Source organism: Ovis canadensis, chromosome 3 (assembly GCF_042477335.2).
Source record: "Ovis canadensis isolate MfBH-ARS-UI-01 breed Bighorn chromosome 3, ARS-UI_OviCan_v2, whole genome shotgun sequence".
Classification (NCBI taxonomy): domain Eukaryota; kingdom Metazoa; phylum Chordata; class Mammalia; order Artiodactyla; family Bovidae; genus Ovis; species Ovis canadensis.
In genome coordinates this window covers 80,178,327-80,201,152 of record NC_091247.1, presented here as the reverse complement: position 1 = coordinate 80,201,152, position 22,826 = coordinate 80,178,327, and the positions used below count along the sequence as shown (strand labels likewise).

The 22,826-nt window shown below is 40.5% G+C and overlaps 1 protein-coding gene and 1 long non-coding RNA gene across 4 annotated transcripts in view; one reads left to right on the top strand and one right to left on the bottom strand.

Moving 5' to 3' along the window:
• The first annotated feature begins 518 nt into the window (after positions 1-518).
• Positions 519-22,826, top strand: part of SLC3A1 (solute carrier family 3 member 1) — a 39,119-nt gene continuing 16,811 nt past the window's right edge. Inside the window, exons 1-6 of one of the 3 annotated variants that reach the window (XM_069583436.1) lie at positions 519-627; positions 1,400-1,481; positions 6,359-6,820; positions 10,287-10,466; positions 10,614-10,768; positions 13,711-13,836. In XM_069583436.1, coding sequence (XP_069439537.1) covers positions 6,391-6,820; positions 10,287-10,466; positions 10,614-10,768; positions 13,711-13,836 — 891 coding nt within the window. In that variant the 5' untranslated portion in view covers positions 519-627; positions 1,400-1,481; positions 6,359-6,390. Of the gene's footprint in view, positions 628-1,328; positions 1,482-6,072; positions 6,208-6,358; positions 6,821-10,286; positions 10,467-10,613; positions 10,769-13,710; positions 13,837-22,826 lie in introns of those variants that run through there. The other 2 variants (XM_069583434.1, XM_069583433.1) reach the window with 2 other exon arrangements.
• On the bottom strand, positions 4,833-6,887 carry LOC138436989 (uncharacterized). The gene is made up of 2 exons (XR_011255709.1): positions 5,864-6,887; positions 4,833-5,539 (listed from the first exon to the last, which is right to left on the bottom strand). It is a non-coding gene; the product is annotated as an uncharacterized lncRNA (long non-coding RNA).

The following is a 22,826-nucleotide window of genomic DNA, read 5'->3' as shown; positions in this document are numbered from 1 at the left end:
GAAAAACCATAGCTTTGACTCTATGGACCTTTGTTAGTAAAGTGATGTTTTTGCTTTTTAATAAACGAAGTTTGTCATAGCTTTCCTGCCAAGGAGCAAGTGTCTTTTAATTTCATGGCTGCAGTCACCGTCCACAGTGATTTTGGAGCCCAAGAAGATAAAACCTGTCACTGTTGCTCTGTTTCCCCATCTGTTTGCCATGAAGTGATAGGACCGGATGCCATGATCCTAGTTTTTGAATGTTGAGTTTTAAGTCAGCTTTTTCTTTCACCCTCATCAAAGAGGCTCTTTAGTTCCTTTTCACTTCCTGCCATTAGAGTGATATCATCTGCATATATGATGTTAATTTCTATTAACATCAGAAATGTTAATTTCTTATATATAATTTGCAATTCCTTTTACTCCTTTATTGAATGTAATTTAGCTATTGATTATTGCAGCAATTCTTTGTATGTAGAAATAGTAAGGTTTTGTGACATTTGTCAAGTCTCATGTTCTGTTAACATTTCTTTTGCTAGCTGAGCGCCGAAGAATTGATGCTTTTGAACTATGGTGTTGGAGAAGACTCTTGAGAGTCCCTTGGACTGCACGGAGATCAGCCCTGGATGTTCTTTGGAAGGAATGATGGTAAAGCTGAAACTCCAGTACTTTGGCCACCTCAGGCGAAGAGTTGACTCATTGGAAAAGACTGATGCTGGGAGGGATTGGGGGCAGGAGGAGACGGGGGCGACAGAGGATGAGATGGCTGGATGGCATCACCGACTCAATGGACGTGAGTCTGAGTGAACTCCGGGAGTTGGTGATGGACAGGGAGGCCTGGCACGCTGCGATTCATGGGGTCACAAAGAGTCGGACACAACTGATTGACTGAACTGAACTGAATTGAAGAATGTTTTAAATAGTTTAACTTCTACCAAATCATGGTTAAATGTTTTCTTTTGATTCACTGGATATATAAGTTGAATTCCGACCTCTAGCTAGGATAAGTCTATTTTTCTGTTCCTTCTAATTAGAAATGTTTTTAAAAACATTGTACTCTGGACTATATTTCTAATGTTAAACTCAGAATCAAATTCAGTTTTATAGCTGAGGTAAAAGAGGCTTAGAGACAATCTTGTCTAAGATCAAGCAGAGAGCAAATGGAGGCAGGCTTAATCTCACTTCCTCTGACTTAAAATTTGAGTCATGAAACTGTATCAAGGTTGGAACATTTGGCTGAGTGATAAAAATCAGCACTTTTAGGCAGAATGTACTTTCCACTTTTCTGTTCTTCCTCCTCTCCCCCTCTCCCTCCCCTTCCTTTTCATTTCTTCCTCCTCCCCCCACTTACTCATTCTCCCCTTATTCTTCAGCATAGGTCACCTACCTTTAAGTAACTATTCTTTTATTAACTTAATAGTATACCTGGCACTGAGCTGGATACTGGGAACTTAAAGATGACTATGCAGATCTTACCCTTAGATCACAGAGGCTGTAAACAGGTAAGTGCAATATGGAAAATCCTATTTTGAATGTTTACTAATCTGACAGGTTATATGCTGTAAGATATGTTGGTGGGTTTGCTGTTAACTGAAAGTCTTTATGACTGAATATACATGTATATTTAAAAATCCATTTATATATAATATAAAATATATTTCTTGTTGATTTTTGCTTTCTATATGTTTGTTTCTGTTTAATTTGCAGGATGCTTCTGTGTCTGTGGTAGCCCCATTGTTCTGTTATCTGTTTTCCAGAGGGTTCATTCTTCTTTACTTTATTATCATGATTGTGTAACTCACTTGGGATTTGAATTTACTGAGGAAGTATATCCAGATTATCTCTGATTCTTTGTTCTGATTATGTGAGTTAGCTCTTAAAGCTTCCTTAGTGTTCTTGTTCCTTATTCATGTTTAGGAGTTTTAACAGGCAGTGTATTTCTCTTTCTACAATCAATATTTCCTTCTAAGTCTCCTTGATAGTAAGTAAAACATACTTTGTACTTGGTGGGAAGTCTTAACTCTGTGACTGTCTTCTCCAAATTACTGTCAACTTCTTCTTCCCTCCAGTGTTGCCATACTTTTTCACTGAATCCATGTCTTCCTTCTGCTTTTTGAAGTTTGTTTCTTTTCTCTTTAAATCTTAGTTTAAATCGTGAGTATGAGATGTTTGTGAAGTTTGGGTGACTGATACTAGAGGGAATCACTTTAAGCTGAACTCTACAACCTGACTGGAACTTCTAGGTAGACTCCAAACTCAAGGTTCCCTAGCTTATTTTTTTTCTAATGGAAGAGTAATATTGATTGTAATATTAATTACAGAAAAATTACAAAAATCAGAAAACGTTTAAAGAACAAATTATGTATCATCCATAATCTTAGAACCCAGAGAGAAACACTTTATTTTTTATTTATTTATATTTTTTTTAGTTTTTTATTTTTTTAATTTTAAAATCTTTAATTGAGAAACACTTTAAACGTATATTCTAATACGACTTTATATATATGAGAATTTTTTTTACATAATTAGAAGAATTACTTTATATCTTGCATTTTCCTCACTCAACACAATAATGTGAGATTTCTTCCATGTAATTAAAAATCTTTGAAAATATGCTTAGTGACTAAGATTATATAACATGGATGTACAGTAATTTAGTTAGTCTTGTGTCACTGAACATTTTGGTTTCCAATATTTGACATTATAAATGAAACTGTAATTAATAAGCCTTATTGCTCATAAACTTTTGTTCCTGTCTTGGATTATTTCCTTAAGATAGAGTTTTGGAATTGAAATTGCCAAGTTAAAGGATATGAACCTCTTCTCCCCTTTTTATTACAAAAGTCATAATATGCTGAGAACAAATGACACACGGTAAAGTGGAATGTATGAATCCAAGGAGTCTCATCTTCAGTCTCTGATTCTCAGCCTCCAGGCAGCCACTAGCTGACACTCAGTATGCAGGCACAAATGGCTGTGCTACGTTTTCCCACACGACTCTGATCGTATTTGCTCTCCTTATCCAGCTGTCCAACATCACTCACTAAATAATCTTTCTTTTCCTCACTTTTCATATTCTAAATCTCCTTCTGTATAAGGAATAGGGGTCCATCTTGGATGACTCCAATCTGTTCAATTGATCTTTTGACCTAACCTAAACTTTAATATCAACTCTTCATTTTTTTTGAAGTTTTTATTTTAAAATCTGGTAGAGCTAGCCTCATTTATTACTCTGAAAACATTAAAACTCATGATACACATGGCCAAATTACTTTCCAGAATTATGAGTTTACACTGGATCCTTGCTAGTACTATTATCTTTTAGAAATTCTTTGTCAAAGTGATTGAAAATGCTTATTTCTCTAACATTAATGAGTTGATTTTCATGAAATATCTGTTTACAACCTTTTTTTCAAGCTTTAACTGATATTTTTAAAATGATATTATGAAATTTTATATATGTATACATAATCAAATTGCCAAGATCTGTTCGATCATCGAAAAAGCAAGAGAGGTCCAGAAAAACATCTATTTCTGCTTTATTGACTATTCCAAAGCCTTTGACTGTGTGGATCACACTAAACTGTGGAAAATTCTGAAGGAGATGGGAATACCAGACTACCTGACCTGCAAAAAACCTGTATGCATGCAGGTCAGGAAGCAACAGTTAGAACTGGACATGGAACAACAGACTGGTTCCAAATAGGAAAAGGAGTACATCAAGGCTGTATATTATCACCCTGCTTATTTAACTTATATGCAGAGTACATCATGAGAAACGCTGGGCTGGAGGAAACACAAGTTAAAATCAAGATTGCTGGGAGAAATATCAATAACCTCAGATATGCAGATGACGCTACCCTTATGGCAGAAAGTAAAGAGGAACTAAAAAGCCTCTTGATGAAAGTGAAAGTGGAGAGTGAAAAAGTTGGCTTAAAGCTCAACATTCAGAAAACTAAGATCATGGCATCTGGTCACATCACTTCATGGCAAATAGGTGGGGAAACAGTGGCTGACTTTATTTTGGGGGGCTCCAAAATCACTGCAGATTGTGACTGCAGCCATGAAATTAAAAGACACTTACTCCTTGGAAGGAAAGTTATCACCAACCTAGACAGCATATTAAAAACAGAGACATTACTTTGTCAACAAAGGTCCATCTAGTCAAGGCTATAGTCTTTCCAGTAGTCATGTATGGATGTGAGAGTTGGACTATAAAGAAAGATGAGCACCAGAGAATTGATGCTTTTGAACTGTGGTGTTGGAGAAGACTCTTGAGAGTCCCTTGGACTGCAAGGAGATCCAACCAGTCCATCCTAAAGGAGATCAGTCCTGGGTGTTCATTGGAAGGACTGATGTTGAAGCTGAAACTCCAATACTTTGGCCACCTGATGTGAAGAGCTGATTCATTTTAAAAGACCCTGATACTGGGTAAGATTGAGGGCAGGAGGAGAAGGGGATGACAGAAGATGAGATACTTGGATGGCACCACTGATTGATGGACATAAGTTTGATTAAGCTGCGGGATTTGGTGATGGACAGGGAGGCCTGGCGTGCTGTGGTTCATGGGGTTGCAAAGAGTCCGACACGACTGAGCGACTGAATTGAACTGAATGTCTAACAATGTATACATACCTTTAATTTTAAGAACACAAAGTTCTTTGGCATATTTATTACCAATGCATTTACCAATTTGTCATATGTTCTTCAATTATATGCTTTGTTGTATAATAAATTTTCTTCAATAAGTTAAATCTTTGTACTTGCTTTTACTGTTCAAAAAAATTCTTTCAATTAGCTCCTATGGTGAAAAGTACCATTATGTGTTTGAGAGATAAAGTGATTTGGAAACATAAAAGTTAAATTCCTTTAATTGTTAAAAAATATACAATATGCTTAATTAGTAATAATGAGAGATGCCACTTATTGGATGCATTGAATAAGCTAGATTTTGGGATTTACTCACTTTAAAAAAATAACTTAGCCAAAATCAAACAGCTTATTTCTCTGTACCAATTACTGCTTCTAAGTTACTCTACAAATTAACAGTAATAATAGGAATTCATGTAACTTTCCTCACTTAAAACAAAAAGCTTCTTATTTGATCAAAACAGTCATAGAGCTGTTTATTATATGTGCACTGATTAAAAGGAAGCCATGAATCATCACATTCTTTTAAGGTTTGCATAATCTTCCAGGAAAGCATACCTCACTTTTAATGCAGTTTCTTCTTGGTTGCAAATTTATATTTTATACTTGTCAATGATTAAACAACTCTTTAGTGCTTGTATTAAGAACTGTTTACCTATAATAAACTGCTTGAACTTGCTAGACATGAAATTCCCCATTCTACCATCCCCACTTGGAAAAGTGCTTCCAAGAATGGGCAACCATACTCTTCTGAAAATAGGAAACAAGACTGAAGGCACCTGGGGTCGAACTGAGCATACAAGCAGGCATGTATCAGGTTGGCTTGAACTGAGATAAAATAGTTTCAGGAACAAAGGTGCTGTCGTCCCCTGTCTTCAGATCCTCTTCCTCCTGGATTTGTAGAAGAGACCTTCAAAATAACAAGTAAAGAAAAGCATGTTTCCCCTTGCAAAATTCTGTTTCTTTTTCTCATACCTAGTTGACAAGAAAGAAAATTTAAGCTATTTTTTATTGTAAAATATACATAATATAAAATTTACCACTTTAAGAACTTGAAAGTGTACAATTCAGTGGCATTGAATACATTTACACTGGTGTATGACCACCTCCAGAACTTCTGCATCATCCAAAATGTAAACTTTATACTCATTAAACAAGAGCTGCTCCTGACCCCCTTTCTTCCAACTCCCGTTATCTACCCTTCTGCTCTGTTTCTGTGAATTCATGTACCTACCTCATATAAGTGGACTCAGACGACATCTGTCCTTTTGTCCCTGGCTTCCTTCACTTAGCATAATATCTTCAAGGTTCATCCATGTTGTGGCCCCTGTTAGAATTTCATTCCTTTTTAAGGTATATGTCACAGTTGGGTTGTCCATTCATCCACTTGGCTTCTTTCCACCTTTTGACTGTTGTGAATAATGCTGCTATGAATATTTGTGTGCTCAACCAAGTAAGGTCTTAAACTGCAGTGGAACACTGTGTCCTCTTCCCATTTCGCCTCCTCTGTGCCTCTGTTCCAGTCCAGATCTGAATCCCTCCATCTGGTTGACTGTTGCTACATCAGTCTCACAGGGTGTAAGGAGAATTTTTTAAAAACCCCACTTTACCCTTTACCCTTCCTTCCTTGGCTGAACTTTGTCCAGTCAGGTTTATTTATAAACCATGAAAAGCTCATTAACATGATCAAGCATTTCTGCAAGCTCTCTTCTCTCTTTTGTTACTACAGGAAGGCACTCGGCAGGGATAAGATTGTGAAACATGGCTGAGGATAAAAGCAAGAGAGATTCCATTGGATTAAATGCGAAGGAAGGCCAGACCAACAACGGGTTTGTACAAAATGAAGACATCCTGGAGACTGACCTGGACCCAAGTAGCCCAGTGGCCGGGCCACAGCACAACACCGTGGACATCCTCGGCCCCGGGGAGCCCGACGTGAAGGATGTCCGGCCCTACGCTGGGATGCCCAAAGAGGTGCTATTTCAGTTCTCGGGCCAGGCCCGCTACCGGATACCGCGGGAGGTGCTCTTCTGGCTCACCGTGGCTTCTGTGCTCTTGCTCATTGCGGCCACCATAGCCATCATTGCCATCTCTCCCAAGTGCCTGGACTGGTGGCAGGCGGGACCCATGTACCAGATCTACCCAAGGTCTTTCAGGGACAGCAACAAGGATGGGGATGGAGATCTGAAAGGTGCGTACCTTGAGACTTAGGGCAGGGCGGGATGAGGTTCCTTTAGGGCTCTTCATCCTGGAAGCTCATTATGCCTGGGCTGTGCGGTAATAAGCACATTCCACCCAGTATGACTGATGATGCCTTTCTCCTTGTTTATGATATTTTAAAAAGCCACTCAGCAGAACCCAGCAATTCTTAGCATATGATAAAAGGATACTTGCTAGAGCCCTTTGAGCCCCAAAGGGCTGTTAAGTTTATTGCCCAGTAGGAATTTTTGCATAGTCATCTGATCTAACTTCCTACATGAGCAAGTTTCCTCCTGAAATGTGTCCTTCTTCTGTGCACTTTAGAGTTTGTCATCTCGGAATGACTGTTTAGAATCTTTAGAATCCCTTTTCCAGGGTGCACAGTGGCTAGTTTGATAATCTGGCAGAGAGATTCTGATTAATGAGCAAAGCATAATTCATTATTTTAGAAGAAGATTAAGTGATATCTTTAAAATGTATAGACTGAGTCTTTAAAGCTTAAATCTTGAGAAATGAAGAAAAGGTATAGTGTGGGTTGGTCATTAGTTGAATTAAGGGTTATTTAAGAAATATCCATCTTAATAAAGAAAGTAAAAAATATTTTTAAAGTTATGCTAATAATTTCCTAGTGTGTTATGTGTGGGATGTCCTTATTATTTATTGCTCAAATGAGGACACAAACCAATCGCTGGAAACTGTCCCAGGCAAATTGGTTGATATGGTTACCCAGTTAAGGGAAGCAATAAGGAACAAATAAACTAATAAGATAATTTTCGATAATGCTATTTGGCTTGAAGAAGACAAAATAATGATTTAAGAGTATGGGATAGAGAAGGGAATGACAACCCACTCCAGTGTTCTTGTCTGGAAAATTCCACGGGCAGAGGAGCCTGATAGGCTACAGTCTGGGGGGTCTCAAAGAGTTGGACACAACTGAGCAACTGAGCACACATGACTGCATTTGGTATAGCTCTAGACGCGGATATGTAATAGCTTGCTGAATTGTTTGGTTTTGGCTAGTTGCTTGGCTCCCTTCCTGGTGCTTAGTATTCCTCTTTTCATTGCTGTAGAGTCTGTAAAGGCCTCATTCTGCAGCCCCTTCTTCTGGCTTACCGGAGAAGGCCCCAGTCCAGCATTCTAAAAGGTGGCTTTCCTTGCATACCTCCTATAACAGGTCACCCACTACTTCCTCAATTAGTGGACAGCTTAGACTCAGAAACTGCAGCCTTTGAGACTGTAGTTGTTCTAGAATACAGTATATAAGGATAGATTTATCTCAGGACTGTGTGGTCAAGGCCTGCACCTTACACAAAAATGTCTGAATACATCAGGGAGTCCTCACAAAACTATTAGGTTGGTACGAAAGTAATTGAGGTTTTGCATTGCTGAATTTTGCTTTTTGATATTGGAATACATTCTTAAATAAATGTGATTATGTTATGCATCAAAAAGAAAAGAGTATAGGAAGCTTAGTCGAACTTTAAAATGCTTCAAACACATTCCTAAAATCTTCAGCTTTCTTTAGTAAACTAATAAAAGACTTCTTCACACTCATATAATTTTTCTCTTAAAAACCATCCTTCATCTTAACTAATTGAAATATTATCTGACCTTCAAGATGCAGTTCAAACCCACTTCCTTCATTAATCTGTTTAACCTCCTGGTCAGAGGGGGCGCTACCCTGCCCAAACTCTTTCAGTGTTTTGGATGGAGCCACACTTCTGGTGCTTCGGTGTAACATATCTGGGTGACTTTCCTTCCAACCCCTCAGCCCCTAGCATGATCCTGTCACCTGCTGCTGCTTACAAAGTAAATGCTTTGCAAAGTGATGTTTGATGGAATAAAGCTCAAAACCCTATACCCCTAAACTATACTACCCACTTCCTGGCCCTCCCTCTGTAATCTCTTTCTAAATTCCCCATGCAAAGGGCAACTTCTAATCACCTCTCACATTTGTCATTTCCCATAACTTTTCCTTGAAGGACTGGCTGCTTCCTGTAATTAATAGGTATTTTTTCTAGAGGTTGAGAGGATTTTGTTCTAATTTGAAGAAAAAGTTCCAGGTTTCAGTTTAGTCTATTGCTTTCTGTCCCCTGGAATGTGGACATGGGAGATCCTTTGTTACTCTGTGTCCATTTGGCCTCTTCGTTTTTATCATCCTGTTCCTTTGTGCTTATTCTTGATATAAATCAAAATTTTGACTTTAATCTGAATTAAATCAAAATTCTTTTGTTGCCTGCTGATACTCCAGGAGGTCTCACGGCCATCCACGGAAGGGAACTGAACTATAGTCAGGACACAGGTACGCAACCTGACTCCTGCTTTGGTCTCAGCGACTTCTGACAGGGGTCCCACAGGAAGTTACTGCAGACCGAATACTAAACTCGGGCTCTGCGTTTAGGACGCTGAAATAGAAGCACGTCCCCCCACTAACTGTCTGCTAATTATCCTACGGGGTCCCACGTACAGGAGTTTCATTCCTATGTCTCTTCTCATCTAAGTCTAAAGTTCTTTTCTGTATAAATGCTTGACTTCAGCACTGTCCAAAGGAAACAGAATGTGGACCACATAGGTAACTGACAGTTTTCTAGCAGCCATATTAAAAAAGTAAAAGAGAAACAAGTGAACTTAATTTGAATACTATACTTTGTTTAATCCAACATATCGACTATCTTTTCAACATATTGTTGTTGTTGTTCGATTGCTCAGTTGAATCCAGCTCTTCATGACCCCATGGACTGCAGCATACCAGGCTTCCCTGTCCCTCATCATCTCTGCAGTTTGCCCAAGTTCATGTCCATTGAGTCGGTGATGCCATCTAACCATCTTATTCCCTGTTGCCCTCTTCTCCTTCTGCCTTCAATCTTTCCCAGCATCAGGGTCTTTTCCAATGACCAGCATCAGGGTCTTTGTAACATATAATCAATATAAAAATATAAATGAGCTATTTTACATTCTTTCTTTTCATACTGGGTCTTCAATGTCCAGTGTGTGTTTTACATTTGCACCACATCTCAGTTTAGACTAGTTACATTGCAAGTGCTTGATAGCCACGTGGCAAGTGGCCACACACTGGACAGTGCAGCTTAGGTCACGTGACCGTCAAGAATGCATACGTTATTCTTCTTTGTGTCTTGGTACTTAGCCCAGCATCTGGCCTGGATTAGGTGCTTGAAAACCATGTGTAGAATAAATTAACAATAGTGTAGTTTTGGTTTTAAGTATAAAATATGAACAAACAACAGACAGATTTTTAAAATATTATGCATTGATGTTAAAGTTCAAAGGTTATTGCCAGAAGGCTAATTTGCTGTTGGTTGTAGAACTAGACCTTGCTATTTGAATTTTACCCAAATTCAAAAAAACCCCAGATATTTCTGTCTTAAGCCTATTCGTTTTATTTTTAATCATTCAACTGAAAAAACAAACTTTTCCATGGCTTTGACTTTTGCCTTCAGGTATTCAAGATAAATTGGATTACATCACAACTTTAAATATAAAAACTGTTTGGATTACTTCATTTTATAAATCATCCCTTAAAGATTTCCGACATGCTGTTGAAGATTTCCGAGAAATTGATCCCATTTTTGGAACAATGAAAGATTTTGAGAATCTGGTTGCAGCCATACATGATAAAGGTAAATTGAATGGAAGGTGGCTGGGATGGTTTAAGGAAAGCATTTCTCCAAATGCTTAGCTTAGAGCATTTTCTTCCTCACTATTGTATTATTCTAATATTATGTAAATAATATTATCTTACCATTTGAAATGTTTTCACTCACTAGGTTTAAAATTAATCATCGATTTCATACCAAACCACACCAGTGATAAACATGCTTGGTTTCAATGGAGTCGGAACCGGACAGGAAAATATACTGATTATTATATCTGGCATGACTGTAACTATGAAAATGGCACAACCATACCACCCAACAACTGGGTAAGTCCCAACATGCTTGATTTACAGAAGTAAAATTGGCAGATCTTCAGTTATTAAACTGGTTATTTATAAAGCTATTTTAAAGGAAAGTGAATGATAGCTATAGTTTATGAGAAGAGAAACAAATTTAGAAATGAAGTCCCAAGCTTCTAATCATCTGTGGGTTTGGATTTTTCATTTCACTGTAGAGCTGATGTGTTTTGGCATATTAAAACCTATGCTCTCCGTTAACCTCTCTTTCCTTTATTTCCCCCTCTGTCCAGCTGAGACCCCATGTCTTGTTAGTATAGTAACTGTCTTGCTACCCTCCAGACCCTTTTGCCTTTCTGACTTTTTGACTCCGTTGTCCAGTAAAACACTAGCCCTAAAAGAACTCAACCATCCATTTTTTCTTTACCTGAACTTTGGCATCCAAGCCTCTGGACATATTCATAGTCCCTATCTGAACTGATCCATCCACTCTTTGGGGGGAATTTTACTAAATCCAGCTGATCAACATGCCCTCTCTCTTCTTCAGACGTCTTACCCACCTTCACCGCATCTCATCACCCTCAGCAGCAAACCCAGCTTTAAAGGGAGAACAGAAGCTGACACTCCTGCCTCTGTTCCCACCCTCTTCCTGTTCACCTCTTCTGGACGGAGACCTTGTCTCTCCTGCTTGAGAGAAAGCCCAGTGAAATGTTTTAGATAAACAATGAACAATTTCTAGTGTAAAATATTTGGAATACACTTACACTAAAAACGGATTCATTACTTATATGAAATTCAGATTGAATTGAATGTCTCATGGTTTATCTGGCAGCTCTCCTCCTGTCCCAGGTCAGTCCCTCTGTGTACTCTAGTTCATCTTCTCTCCTGCTTTCTACAGACCCTTTTTCTCTGGATCATCTCTCCTCACTCCAGGGCCTCCCTCTTGACTTCCCTAAGCACTAAAAGAGGCTGACTCCTGGGCATCAGCTTTTAAATGACCCAAGGGCACTCAAACGATGTGTGTCTAAAGTTGACCGTATGATCTTTTCCCCCAACCTCCCGTATGCGAGGTTATGTGAATAGCACTAATATACACAGCCTGGTGAACAGCCCTTTAGCAAGTCCTGGCAATTTCACCTCTTCCCAGGTGGCTCAGTGTTAAAGAATCCACCTGCCAAAGCAGGAGATGCAGGTTCAGTCCCTGAGCCGAGTAGATCCCCTGGAGAAGGAAATGGCAACTTGCTTCAGTATTCTTGCCTGGGAAATCCTGTAGACAGAGGAACCTGGTAGCCTATAGGCCACAGGGTTGCAAAGAGTTGAACACAACTGAGTGACTGAGCAAACACACAATTTTCCTTTTTACCAATCCACCACTTTTGAAAATGATGATGGCGTTAGCAAACATTTGCTAAATGCTTACTACTGTGTGCCAGGCTCTGAGTGTGTTATATTGATTATATTCATTAATTTCTTTAATTCACTGTAGAATCTTATGGGTTGGACTTTAATTCCTGTTTTACAGATGAGCAGACTGAGGCAGAGAAATGTTAAGCACCTTGCCCTGGTTCACAGCTAATAAATGAAAGGGCTAAAGACTGTATCTAGCCTAATTTTTACTGAGTGAACATAAATTGGTACAACATTGAGGTCTTAATTTTACATTTCTCTAACTGCTAATGATTATTTATATAATTACTAATTATTGGTGTACTAGTTGCCTAATTAATAATGCTGCTGAATATCTTTTCATACATTTATTCACTTGAGCTTCCATTTCTGTGGAACATCTGTTTAATGGTTTCTTTCTCCAATTTTTTGTTGGATTGCTGGTCCCTTTGAAATAGATTTGCAGAGTTTATTTATTTTTTTGTATTTTGTAAACTGATCTTTCTGTATACTGATATATGCTGTAAAAATCTTATCCTGATTTGTATTCAGGTGGGCCATGAGGTGAGCTGGCGAGAATGTTTCCTCAAAAGGCATCAGCTACTACTTAGCTTGGGCCAGTTGTTGCCATGGAAATGTGGACCCAGTGTGACTAGGTCTTTCAACTAAAAATAAAATATTTATGCAAATCCCTCAGTTTATAAATGTTGTCTAGATGTTCTCTTTAGTGTGAAATGAACAAATGGCCCAAGACAGAGCCCCGAGGAAACTGACACAGGTTCCTCCTCCTGGAAATGCCACGGATGTGAGAGCTTCTAGAAGGAGGAAAGCAGCACCCCTGTCAAATGCTGTTGGGGGCCAGCATTTGCAGTTACTGTGTGTGTGCTCAGTCACTTAGTCATTTCCGACTCTTTGCTACCCCATGGACTGTAGCTGCCCAGGCTCCTCTTTCCATGGGATTTCCCAGGCAAGAATACTGGAGTCGATTGCCATTTCCTTCTCCAGGATATCTTTCTGACCCTGGGATCGAACCTGGGTCTCCTGCCTTGCAGGCAGATTCTTTACCATCTGAGCTATAGGGAAGTCCTCTTGAAGTTGCTAGATTTCTTTTATTCCTGAGGGCTAGCAGCATTTTAAATAGAATGATTCTAATATTTTTCTGAAAATACCATTTAAATAATCGCTCTATTTGGATTCAAGCTCCAAAGATCAGTGGAATGTGTCTTTCTCCCAAATTGACCATCATTTGCTTTTCTTCACAAACAGGAGTCCAGAGCCTGGACAGAAGTTTCAAGAAAATAGATTAGAAATGTCTGCTCCTTACATTGAGAGCATTGATTTGATGTTGTGGTTGTTGTGAACAGTTTCTACTGTACTAACACATTACAACCACTTTTGTGGGGCACTAGGCCAGCAAGTGGAATTTTAGGGAATTAGTTTATCTAGTGCTCTCACTAGAAGGAAAATTCTGGGGACGCGTGCACTTAGTCTGCATGGGGCTGACGATGACAATGATCATTTGTTTGTGGGCGATATCATCATAGAAACCATGCTAAGGAACTGATCTGCTATTTTCTGTTTGCTAGTTAAGTGTATATGGAAACTCCAGTTGGCACTTTGATGAGGTACGAAAACAATGCTATTTTCATCAGTTTATGAAAGAGCAACCTGATTTAAATTTCCGTAATCCTGATGTTCAAGAAGAAATAAAAGTGAGTACAGACATCCACGTAAACTTCTCCATTTCATGGGTGCTTAAGTGGTTATTTGCTACACTTTGTATTGAATAGTAATTGTGTCAGCAAAATCAAGCAGTGCAATTCAGTTCTGGGATTAAGGTGTCTGATGCAAATACAGACTCTCAGATATGTCAGTGGCTCTTTCCTTCCTCTAACCCCAAATAACTGAAATGGGTGGAAGGCAGAAACACCTGTTACCTCAGCTCTGCGATGCCTCTCTGCCTGTGCTAAGCTGGCACAGCTCCTGGGTCTGGACCTGGCCTCATCATTGGCTTCAGGGAGCTTCTGTGTGAATTATTTAGCTTTTCTGTGTCTTGGATCCCTTGTCTATGAGACACGATTGATGGTGCAGTGTTTGTCTCACAGGGACTTTTTGGAACATGAGTTGATATAACCCATGTGCAACACTTCTGTATTCACTCAGTAAATATCAACTTATTATCTGCTCCATGTCAGGTCTAAGTAGTGGGAATGCAACAGTGAATCAAAGAAACCCCACCCTCAAGGAATTCCCAATAGCCTTAGGGGAAGGCAGACAACAGCTAAATATTTAACATGTCAGGTGGTGATGAAGGCTTAAAGCTTCGCAGCGCCAGTGAGAAGTGGGCTCAGAGACACCCCTATGTTGAAGTCCCATTTGCACAAAAACCTGATGTTTGCAAGGGGGGCATGTGAACAGCTAGGGAAAGAGAACTTCAGGCAGAGAGAAGAGCAAATGCAAAATTCTCTGGGGGAGACTGAGCTCCATGTGTTTCAGAAATGACCTGGGGGCTGCTGCGCAGAACTGCCAGGCACAGCAAGTGATATTTCAAGACGTTCGATTAAATTTTAATTTCAGTTAAATAATGAATAGTGCAATATTTGATACTTTCTTCTACTAAAAAATTATTCGTGGTTTATCTTAAATTAAAGCTTAACTGGTTGTCCTGTATTCCATGTGGCAACACTACCAGTGCACTTCTGTGAAGTGAGGGACAGGCTTGGGGAGTTTGGTGTTCTGAGGGCTGGTGCTGTGGGGCTGTGAATGCTGTCGTAGGGACACTTGCTGAGCTAGAGATGATGCTCTGTGGTCTGGTGACGCTCAGATTTCCTGCAGCACCCAGGTGAGAGTTGCTGGCACTCACACCTGTATAGTGGTGGCTCTAACAACACCTGATACATAATTCACAGTAAACATTAGCCCTGTTGCTGTTTGCATCATTGCTGCTGCTGTGGCTCTCATGGGCAAGAATTTAGGATACCAGGGTAGGGCTCTGAGGTCGGTGAGGAGGAAACCCAAAGAGAGCAGAGCAGGCAGCTGTGGGTCTCTTTCTACAAGTCATCATGTCAGCCAGATGGAGAGGATGCCTTGTTGGAGTCTCTAAGAACACTGTGCCCCTTAGTCTGTTCTTGTTTTGTTTTTAAATAACAGCTTTATTGAGATAAAATTGACATACCACAAAATCCATCCCTTTCAAGTATGTAAGTCAGTGGTTTTAGTATGTTTACAGGATTATGCAAGTATCACTACTAATTTCAGACACTTTCATCACCCCCCAAAAGAAACCCCATACCCGTTAGAACTCACTCCCTCTGGATACCGTATTTTCTCTCTTTGAGCCCTGGAAACTACTACTCTACTTTATGCCTCTATAAATAAGCCTGTTCTGGACAGTCCACATAAATGGAATCATATAGTATCTATACAGATGTCTGTGACCTGTATCTATATTATAATTTAATTTCTTGAGAAACTGTTTTCCAGTGTAGCTGGACCATTTTACGTTTTTATTAGCAATGTATGAAGTTGCGATTTTCTCTGTATCCTCATTGACACTTGCTATTGTCTTAGCTGTGATAACAGTCATCCTAGTGAAGTGGTATTTCACTGTGGTTATGATTTGCGTTTCCCTGACAGCTAATGATAGTGAGCATCTTTTCATGTGCTTATAGTTTATTTGTATATTTTCATTGGGGAAATGTCTATTCAAATCCTTTCTCTATTTTAAAATGGTGTTATTTGTCTTTTTGTTGAGTTATGTGTTTTTTTTAATACATTCTGGATATATGATTTGCAATTAATTTTCTTCCTTTGTATAGGTTGTCTTTTTACTTCCTTGATGGTGCTCTTTGAAGCACAAGAGTTTTTAATTGCTGTGATCTTCAACTTACCTATTTTTTTTCTTGCTTATGCTTATAGTGTAACATTTAAGAACCAGTGCCTAACTCCAGGTTGTGAAGATTTAACTCATGTTTTCCTTTAAGAGTTTTGTAGTTTCAGCTCTTACACTTAGGTATCTGATCCACTTTTTGTTGATTTCTGTATATGGTAAGAGGGAGTCTAACTTCACTCTTCTGCATGTAGCTATCTAGTTATCCCAACAATACATGTTACCAAAGATTATTCTTTCACCATTGAGCTATCTTGGAACCCTTTTGAATATCAATTGATCATAAACATCGGGGCTTATTTCTAGACTGTCATTTCTGTTCCATTGATCTATATGTCTGTCCTTATGCCAGTACTGTCTGGATTACTATAGTTTTATATAGTAAGTTTTGAAATTGGGATGTGGGAGAGCCCTACCACCTTGTTCTTTTTTTTCAAGATTGTTCAGCTGTTCTGGGTTCTTTGCACTTCCCTGATAATTTTATTACTAGCTTGTCAATTTCTGCAGAGAAGCCTGCTGGGATTGTACGGAACCTGTGGATCAGTTTGGGGGAGTATTGCCATCTGAACAATATTAGCTCTTCGGATCTGTGGACACAGGATGTCTTTCTACTTACTCAAAATCTCCTTTAGTTGCTTTCAACAGTGTCTTCTAGTTTTCAGTGTACATATCCTGCACTTCTTTTGTTAAATATATTCCTATAAATTCCTTAGTTCAAAGGCTATTTTTACTGCATATGTTTTCCAGAATTTAGATGAATTGCTTTGAGATCTTGAGAAGTAGGCTCCTTGTCATGGCAGCCGTGTCTCATTTGGGGGAGGGGAGGTAGACACAGCCAGCCCACTAACAAGCAGTTAGTTTTAAACTTCTCTGATGGAGTGTGAACTTTCCTCTTCTCCATCACTGAAGATCATTTATACAATCACACCCCCCACTCTTATTAGGCACTTACTTTTTGCCAAGAGCTTTACCAGCATCATCTCATTTGATGCTCAAAACAAACCTAACTTAGGAGATTTTATGACCACGACTGTTTCACAGAGAAGGAAACTGAGGCTTAAAGAGGTGACACCACCCACCTTGGGACTAAGGGGACAAGATTCAAACCCAAGCACCGAGATTGTGGCATCCATGTACTTAAATTAACCACAGCCCCATGCCTAATTTGAGGCAAACTGCTTCTCTCTCTGTTTCACTTTTTCTACACAGTTTTTGTAAGAAGGTTTGTAATTGGAAATTCGTATATGGGAGCATAAACCAGTTGGTTTATCAGGCAGTGGATTTCTCCAGGCTCCTTGCGGCAATATTGATAGATTGCCTGGAGATGTTTAGACAAATGTGATAAATTTTGCAAAAATGTGCCAGCAATAAATTCTCTTTTGGCTAACCCAGCAATTCTCTTGAAGGCATCCAAGTAGTGGAGGACATAAATAGGAGCCTTAGTTACTAGCATTGCAGGATGAAATCCCTCTTGAGATGAATCATTACTGCCTCTGGTTGGAGAGGTTAGACATTTTTTTGCAAGGCTGGTTTAGAAGGTTTTCTATTAGAAGTAAATAAGAAAGGCTGAATGCTGTAAAGGAAGGCTCTTTGCTCCTGGAAAGGGACCTTTCACATGAAGGGACTTCTGACATCCTCCTCCCCCGAGCAGCACTTATCTTTGAAGCAGAGTTATGCAGGTTAATAATTTGCAACCCTGAGAATTTGTGGTGAGGAGGCATTTGGAATGAGTTGTGCTTGCATGCCAGCTTGTACTCAGGACCTGAGCCTTCTTCTTTGGGGCTCCCATCAGATTTCAGTTTATCTGCACGGTGGGAGGCCGGCAGGCGGGGACACCCAGCACGGAGCATCCTTCTTCGTCCTCTTTGTCCTCTCCCTAGCACTGGCCATTAGGGGTTTGGCTGTGCCCTGAACCTTCCAGGGCTAGAGCTTTTTCAGCTAGAGAAGTCAGGAAGTCTTCTCAGAGGAGGAGTGGCTTATATTTGTCTAGTATTTTATAACTTTCTGATCAGTTTGTTTTTTATTTGCCCTCCAAATCCCTTATCTGACAAATAAGGAAACTGAGGCCCAGAGAAGTGATCAGTAGACAAGCTGCCGAGCAGGGAAGAGATTCCAGATGGACTGGCCCCATGTCTGGGGCTCAGTCTGATTCCTGAAACCACCCACGTGGGAAGGCTGAGCCCTGGAGTAGAAGAGTTAGTGTATTTACAGCAACTGGTGACTGGGAACCAAGATGCCCTCCTGGCTAAAGATGGGATGCAGAGCATAAGTAATGGCTCTGTTCTGCCCCTACTGAGCACGGTATTGATGGCAACAAGCAGCTCAACTCAAAACAAAAGATACTCACTACCTGCTTTATAAGCCAGCTCAGTGCTTGATGCTCATCACTGTAGCATCGTTATACCACGTGTATGCCATGCACTTCATTATAAACCATTCCCTCAGTAAACAGCATGTGTTGTGTACTGGCTATATCCCAGAGCAGGCTGATTCTGAAGATGGACCCATGTTGTGGCCATCCTGGGCTATGATAATATATTCTGGAGGTGGGCAGCAAACAGATGGGAAATAGAGCGTATACCTAGATATAGATATGCAGATATAAGCAATGATTCCTAGAGCGTGAGAAAGAATGACCCATGTTGTAACCATCATGGGCTATAATAATATATTCTGGAGGTGGGTGGCAAACAAATGGGAAATTATGGTAAAGTGTGCTGAGTGTTCTTGGCAGTACGAAGTAGGAGAATGCAAGGCAGGGACCTGAGAGAGACTGGGGTAAGGTTTACAGAGGAAGCAATGATAGCTAGAGGGTGAGAAAGACTGAGCCAAGCAAAGAGACACAAGTGGGAGTGTCCCCAGCAGAGAGAAAGCACAGTCATAGCACAGTAGAGGTGCTGGGAGTTGTCCACTGTGGGTACATGCTGTCCCGAGACGGGGTGTGTGATCGGATGAGGTGAGAGGTGGGTAGGAACCACATCATGAGCTGCATTGGAGGCCATGGTAGGATTCAGGTTTAAAAGGTCTTGGGCAGGGAAATAATTTTAATTTGCACTGGGAAAAATCAATCTGGTTTGTGATGAAGGCATTTGAATATGGCAGGTTTGAAGGCAGAAAAACTGGGGAGGTGGGTGATGCAGTAACTAGGAAAGAATGCTGGGAGGCTGGACCAGTGAGGGTGGCAGGTGGGGTAGGGGTTGCAGAGGCATCAGCAGTCCTTAGAGAGGAGTCTGGTGTGACTTCCAGGTTTCAGATTTGAATTCTGGCTGGGTGGCAGGTCCGTTTCCTGGGATGGGAGATATGGGAAGGGTGGGTGTGTGTGTGTGGGATCTCAGTTGAGTAGTGTTTGAGCTCTCTGTGAGACATCCAGGTGTTCAGTGGGTAGCTGGCTAGAATGCCATGGAGCTCAGAGGAAGGTCTGGTCCAGAGATAAAGCTTTGGGACTTGTTGCCATGTGGACAGTGCCCTCAGAGGTCAGGCAGGTAACATCGGTGAGTGAACTGGGCTGGCTGAGGTGAACCAAAGGGCCAATTGTCATTTATCTTGAGAGGGTTGTTGTCATGTGGGAATGATGGCCAGGTGTAGCAGGTCCTCCAACTAAAAAAATTAAAGGAAAGGAAGGCCACATAACAAATGGAGTACCATCTGAGCCACCAGGAAAGCCTGTAAGGGCACCACTGGGTTCCAGTTACGATGTACCACTTACTTGTCATATGACCTTGATCAAGACGCATCATCTCTCTGTGTCTCAATTCCCCCTGATGGTAAAATAGGAACAATAACGGTACATGCCTTGTGGGGTTGTTTGGGGATTAAGTGGTTTAACCTTTGTAAAGCACTTAGGATAGTGTGGTGCTTATTATATATGTAGGGGGTCCCCAGCCTCCAGGATCTAATGCCTGATGATCTGAGGTAGAGCTGGTGTAATAATAATAATAGAAATAAAATACACAATAAGTATAATGAGCTTGAATCTTCCCCAAACCATCCTCCCACCCCCAACTTCTGTCCATAGAAAAATTGTCTTCCGTGAAACTGGTCCCTGGTGTCAAAAATGGCTGGTATAAGTGCTTGTCAAGTAATCAGTAAGTGATAGATAAATGAGTCAACACTGTTGTGAAATGAAATGAACGGAGCGTGTAAGATGGAGCCCCAAGGAGTACACATATTTAAAGGACTGTTGAGCAGACAGAGAAGTCATAAACCAGGGGTGTGGTATCCTGGATCTAAGTCCTGTGAGTATTTCTAGATGACAGGGTTAGTCTGTGTTGTCAAACATGGCAGAGAGGTCAGGTATAAGCTTCCTGGGCAGCTCAGTTGGTAAAGAATTAACCTGCAATCCAGGAGACCCGGGTTCGATTCCTGGGTTGGAAAGTTCCCCTGGAGCAGGGGTAGGCTACCCACTCCAGTATTCTTGGGGTTTCCTGGTGGCTCAGACAGTAAAGAATCCACCTGCAATGTGGGAGAACTGGGTATGATCCCTGGGTTGGGAAGATCCCCTGGAGGAGGGCACAGCAATCCACTCCAGTATTCTTGCCTGGAGAATCCCATGGACAGAGGAGCCTGGCAAGCTACAGTCCATGGGATTGCAAAGAATCAGACACGAATGAGCAACTAAGCACAGCACAAAGACCAAAGCATCAGCTGACGCTGGCAGCAGTACCTCATTTAATCCTCACAGAATTCCTGTAAGGCAGGTATTATTTTACTGATGAGGAAACCAAGGTTTTAGAGGCCATGCATATGACCTAAGTTATGCAGCTAGACAGTGGGGGAGATGGGATAGTCCCTTATGGGTCAGATTCTGGAGCCTGTGATCTATGTCCTGCTTCTGGAAGAGTCAGCAGAGAATTTTACCCAGATTTCTGAAGACCAGTAGGGCTGGTTTGCCTTCCTTGCTTATAAGCAGAGGATATGGTTTTCTCTCTGTCCTTCTGAAATATCCTATGCTTTCTCATTCTTTCTTGAGACGGATGACCTGGGGTATATATCATTATCAAGAGGATGTCTTATATATCATCACATGGAACAACAGAGCCTTTCTTTGTCCCAAACCTTTCATTTTACATAAATGGATCCAGTAATGTCAGTCACCTCAAAAGGGAAGATTTGCCTCAAGGTTTTGAACTGATTCCTTTTTCACTCAGAGGAGCGAGTTGTTTAAGGAGAAAAGAATGTAGACATGCCTGGTGGAAAAACCAGGGCTGTGTGATGTCATGGGAGTTAGTTAGAAATTGGAGACACAATGTACTGTCCCTAGAGTCCCATGGTCCCTACATGGGTCACCCAGACCTGGGGAACTAGGCTCTGTGCCCATTTCTGCATCCAGCACACTAGGGGAGCTTAATTGGCATAAAGAGATGGTTAACCATTAAAATCTGGAATTCTTTTTTTTTACCTGGTTGAGAATAAATAGCACAATGAAAATATTTTTCAAGAGCCATTTAGCAAATTTTAGATTATGTGGGTGAAGACCTCAGCATGTAAAATGCCTCTCAAAATGGATACATGTATATGTATGGCTGAATCTCTTTGCTGTCCACTGGAAATTATCCTAGCATTGTTAATTCGCTATACTCCAGTATAAAATAAAAAGTTTAATAAAAAATTTTTAAAAAGACTCTCAAAAACAAGCATCCGACTCTTTTAGTTTTGTCTCATCAAACAATGATAACATCTCTTACCAGACTACAGTGAAAATCCCTGCCAGGGCCATATGCCTATGCTGAGGTCAGTGTTTCTCATTCTCTAATGTCGGCTCAGTAGCTAGCAGTGCTGCGATCCCCAAAGTGAATGAGGACCTCATGAAGAGAATGAATAGCTTTATTCTAGGAAATCAGTGCTCAAAAGCTTAATGTTTACAACTGCATGGTGTTTAATGTTTTTCTACATTCTTGTCAGAGTCCGCTTGAGTAAATTAGTTATTTGTGCCCCACCCTGGATTCTCTAACTGTAGCTTCTTGACCTGCATACAGATTTCTCAAGAGGCAGGTCAGGTGTTCTGATATTCCTATCTCTTTCAGAATTTTCCACAGTATATTGTGATCCACACAGTCAAAGGCTTTGGCATAGTCAAGAAAGCAGAAATAGATGTTTTTCTGGAACTCTCTTGCTTTTTCCATGATCCAGCGGATGCTGGCCATTTGATCTCTGGTTCCTCTGCCTTTTCTAAAACCAGCTTGAACATCAGGAAGTTCACGGTTCATGTATTGCTGAAGCCTGGCTTGGAGAATTTTGAGCATTACTTTACTAGCGTGTGAGATGAGTGTAATTGTGCGGTAGTTTGAGCATTCTTTGGCATTGCCTTTCTTTGGGACTGGAATGAAACTGACCTTTTCCAGTCCTGTGGCCACTGTTGAGTTTTCCAAATTTGCTGGCATATTGAGTGCAGCACTTTCACAGCATCATCTTTCAGGATTTGAAACAGCTCAACTGGAATTCCATCACCTCCACTGGCTTTGTTCATAGTGATGCTTTCTAAGGCCCACTAGACTTCATATTCCAGGATGTCTGGCTCGAACTGGACATGGAACAACAGACTGGTTCCAAATAGGGAAAGGAGTAAGTCAAGGCTGTATATTGTCACCCTGCTTATTTAACTTATATGCAGAGTACATCATGAGAAACGCTGGGCTGGAAGAAACACAAGCTGGAATCAAGATTGCTGGGAGAAATATCAATAATCTCAGATATACAGATGATACCACCCTTATGGCAGAAAGTGAAGAGGAACTAAAAAGCCTCTTGATGAAAGTGAAAGAGGAGAGTGAAAAATTTGGCTTAAAGCTCAACATTCAGAAAATGAGGATCATG